Source organism: Drosophila elegans, unplaced genomic scaffold (assembly GCF_018152505.1).
Source record: "Drosophila elegans isolate 14027-0461.03 unplaced genomic scaffold, ASM1815250v1 contig_149, whole genome shotgun sequence".
NCBI lineage: Eukaryota > Metazoa > Arthropoda > Insecta > Diptera > Drosophilidae > Drosophila > Drosophila elegans.
Window position 1 is genome coordinate 22264304 of NW_024545513.1, and position 4090 is coordinate 22268393.

The 4090-nt window shown below is 36.4% G+C and overlaps 1 protein-coding gene across 1 annotated transcript; it reads left to right on the plus strand.

Moving 5' to 3' along the window:
• Positions 1 to 205: 205 nt before the first annotated feature.
• On the plus strand, positions 206 to 2476 carry LOC108135408 (RNA-binding protein 12). Its single transcript, XM_017256105.2, has 3 exons — positions 206 to 455; positions 1808 to 2068; positions 2175 to 2476. The coding sequence occupies exons 1-3, from the start codon at positions 371 to 373 to the stop codon at positions 2294 to 2296; spliced, it is 468 nt and encodes a 155-aa protein (XP_017111594.1). The 5' UTR covers positions 206 to 370; the 3' UTR covers positions 2297 to 2476.
• Positions 2477 to 4090: the final 1614 nt, after the last annotated feature.

Below are 4090 nucleotides of genomic sequence, written 5' to 3' on the forward strand. Positions count from 1 at the left end.
GGCATGGGCTGCTTCGATTTGGTTCACTTCACATCACGGCCCCCGTAACTTTCGTTAGAGTCTCACTCAACTTCTTTCTTTCTTATTTTTTCGTTGGGTGTGCTGGAAAGTTGAAATGCGAGATCTGAGCATCAACTGTCGTGTCATTTGGCTTTGTTGTCGTGCTGCCTGAAGAGCCATCAAATATCAAATCAAATTATATATGAATTTGTCACAAGTTGAAAGCGAAAGCCTCGTCGATCGCCACTCGATCGTGGCTCTATAAAGGTTTCCTTTGTTGCAGTCGACGGACGGCAGTCCCAGCATCAGCATCATCATCACTCGGCACTCGATTGTTTTGTAGAAGGACAGCTCTACGCAGAAATCCCAGATGTTGCGCATACGCAGTGTGGACCACGTGCTACTGCTCGTGCTAGTGGCAATCGTCTTGGTCACCGCGAAACAGGAAACTGCAGGTGAGTAGGTGGAAAAAAAGCACCGTACCTGCCGGAAAAATAAATTGCCTATAAGTTCATCTTCTAATGAGCTCATAAGTATTTTTTCATTTATTTGCATTATTTTTACTTAACACTATTTTTGATAAACAAATATTTATCACTAAAAAAGTTCATCTTTGACCTTTAAATTTGATGTTCGGACTTAGGTTGAAAATAGTGCAATAAAATGCAGACAAGTCTTTGAACACAAATTTAAATATATTTATTATACTTAACTCCGAATATTTTATGTTATATACTTTTTTTTAGATAGAAAACGGAAAAATATTACCTACCAATCACTAGTTCATTACAAATTAAAAATTTTTTTAATTTAGTTTAAAACCCTTAATTCAAAGGTCAAACATTTTTAGTTATTATGATTCAGAATAACAAACAATAACACGTTTTGAACAACACGTGTTACCATTTTACACCTTAGATTCTTATTTTCGGAAATGAGCATTAAGTGTTAACTTAATTTGCTTAATTTTTTTATGTTAAACCGTAATTATATTTTATTTTAGTTTCTTAACAAAGGTTTTAGCTTCACACATTTCGCACAAAAGATTATTAGCTATTAAATGTGTAGGTATAAAAACTAATGCCCTGTTTCATAATAAACAACACATAAAAAACTGTCAGCGCAATTAATCGCTTTAATCGGTCAACGCGAGCATTTTGAATGACACAAAAAATGGTTGTAGTTTTTTAATAAATAAGTGTAGGCTTATAGATATTTTAGTTTATTGGTGTTTAAAGAATCTACTTTGAATCGATATAGACTACGTACTAATGACTCGATACTGTATATTGATATGATAAGATGATATATCACTATGGATGGCATTAAGTGTAGTGATCGAGAGGTAACGCAAAATAATGGGAACATTTAAAAAGTGTATTTATTTATTCGAATGCTTATTTATCTTTCGTCTCAAAATTTGGTATCAGATACTTTGTATGTTGAAGGCTCGATCGTCACGACTTTTTTACCACGCTCAGAGGTTTTTTGTTTGAAAAAATAAAGATAAAATAAAAATGCTTTCATTAATCAAGTTAGAAACAAAATAATATATATATTATTTTTTACTATTTTATTTTGTATATACACCATGCCATATTATGTTTCCTTTACAGTTCGTTTCTAACTTAATAAATGAAAAGCATTTTCATTTTTTATTTTCATATCATATATATAATTAAATAATTGCAGGGCTATTAACTACAATATTTGAATTGCGATGGAAAATATTTTATTTAACAAGAGTCATATTTGTTTTGTAAAAATTACATGTAAGCTTAATTTTAAATTCCAATATTCCGTGTAGCTCGTCAGTTTGGTGGCCAGAACTTTGGCAATGGCCTGGGCCCCGCCTTCGGAGGCGGGTCTGGATTCGGGCCGGGAATAGGACCCGGACTGGGCCCCGGATCCGTACCTGGAGCCTCGGGATATCCGGGACAGGGACTGGGACCGGGACCGGGCTACGGACCGCCGCAACAGCAGCCGGGTTGCCCGCTGTGCGACTCGTCGGTGTACACGTACTGCTCCCACAAGATGGTCCACGATGCCTGTTGCTGCGATTTTCCAGGTAATTAATCAAGGTCTTTGGCCCAAAGCCGTTTGGCGATATTATTCATGCACGGTTTTTAATCGCCTGCGTTTATTAATTTTATTCAATTTGGCGCCACCCGCAGCCTCCGTCGGCCCTCAACTGCGACCGCCCCAGTGTTTGTACTACGACTGCTCGCTGCTGTATGCCAAATCCTGCTACGAACACGCCCTCATCAAGAACTGCTGCTGCAATAATCCCTACTGACGACCATATATCGGAAAAACGGCCAGCCCAAGTGATTTGTTTGCCCTTCTGTTTAATTTATTTATTCAATCCATTTAAAATGCATGTGCGCTGCGGACAGCTCAATGTTTAAATCAAATTCATGCGATTGCTTAATGTAAGCGGACGCTAAATTAAATTAAGTAAATTATTTGAAAACCGAACGTTAGTTGTGTTGACATTGTCTACGGACTTTTTGGCGGAACACCAAAATGCGAATGGAAAATTGGCTTACCTGAGAATGCTTTTTTCAGGACTAATGTCACAGTAAGCTCACCATTATTACTAAAAAGGCATTACTAGTTAGAATGCAAACAATTACATTTATTTTATGCGGGCAACAATAATTGATTGCTTACATTTACCAATCAAAACGTACTTTTGACATGGACGAAAACATTTTTATTGTCGCAAAAACACTGCTTCGCCTTTAAAAACTTAAGAGAACGTCAGATAAATTAAAGAAAATTTAAAAATTCAAACACTACATTCTTTGTGTTAAGTTTTTGATTTTTTTGCTATACCTTTTACCTATAATACCTTGATAATACCTTAATAATATTTGGAAACGGGCTAATAGGTTCGTCAAATTAACCAACCACACATAGTTTTATTTGTTTCAAAAAATACTTGCTATTAAACTATTGTTAAACAAAACTAACAACATTAAACAGCTTTTAATTATTGTTTAATAGGCTTATCGAAATTGCCAGAGAAAAATTACATTGGCTGGTCAAACTTTAGCCATTGTTTGGTTTTCGTCATGATTAAATTTTTTCTAAGCCGTTAATTAAATACATTCTCCGCTGCGTCGCACATGGATAACTAACTTGTTCGCCGGATTATTCGGCATTAAAAATGTGTTCAATTAATTCATGGCTTTTGTTTTCATTTCACCTACTCGCTGCCTCATTTATCAATTGTCGTGTTTCGCTCCACTCCATGCTATTAGCATAATGAAGGTTTTCTCCCCAGATTAATTGATTTTTAATACGCAGCCATAATCGGCACACAAATACGCATCTACGGCGATATGTATGCAGATACTACAGATTTTTTTCATTATCTAATCCCAAATTATGTGGTTCCATAAATTATTAACGAAAAAATGACATAAATGTATTTATAAACAAGAGCCCGGCCATAAAGTATAAAACTTTCCATTTACACGCACATTTAAATGTAAATTAATTAGTTTGCGCGGCAAACACGGCAAATTGTGAATAAATCAGGGCCCAAGAAACCGAAACAAATAAACAAAAATACGATAATTTCTTCTTCGCCTTCACCCCCTCCGCCCCTCTTGAAATAAAAACAAATCCAGCTAAAAATCTCTGGAAATTTCGTTGCCGATTATTAGATGACAGCAACAAAAGCATTCAGAAGATAATAACAACAGCTCAAAACTTCTCTGGGTTCCTCTGCGTCGTCGCTTTCTTCAGCAGCCCCTTTCCATAAATCTAAAATTATAAAAATCTCTCGTAATCCACACAGCAAAAATTCAAATCCAAGGCGCGGCAAGAAATATTAGCATATTACATAAGAATTTTCACTTTCATTTAGTGTGACGAGGCCACCACTTCACCCCACTTCACCCCACTTCACCCCACTTCACTCCAGTTCCCTCGATTCCATTCCATTTGAGCCACTGCGATGACGAAGTCGAAGGCGAGTTGAGACCCCTCTCGTCGGCAAATACTTTTTGCTTGATTAGCATAAATCTCTATATTAAGTGGCTCGTCTTGCCGCACCCCCAATTTTTTGGAAATTCGGAAG

Bases quoted from the DNA above. Each gene is read 5' to 3' on its own strand.
- LOC108135408 (XM_017256105.2), top strand. From the start codon at position 371: ATGTTGCGCATACGCAGTGTGGACCACGTGCTACTGCTCGTGCTAGTG. The intron at 456-1,807 runs GTGAGTAGGTGG...TATTCCGTGTAG, and splicing joins CGCGAAACAGGAAACTGCAG to CTCGTCAGTTTGGTGGCCAG. The intron at 2,069-2,174 runs GTAATTAATCAA...CGCCACCCGCAG, and splicing joins CTGTTGCTGCGATTTTCCAG to CCTCCGTCGGCCCTCAACTG.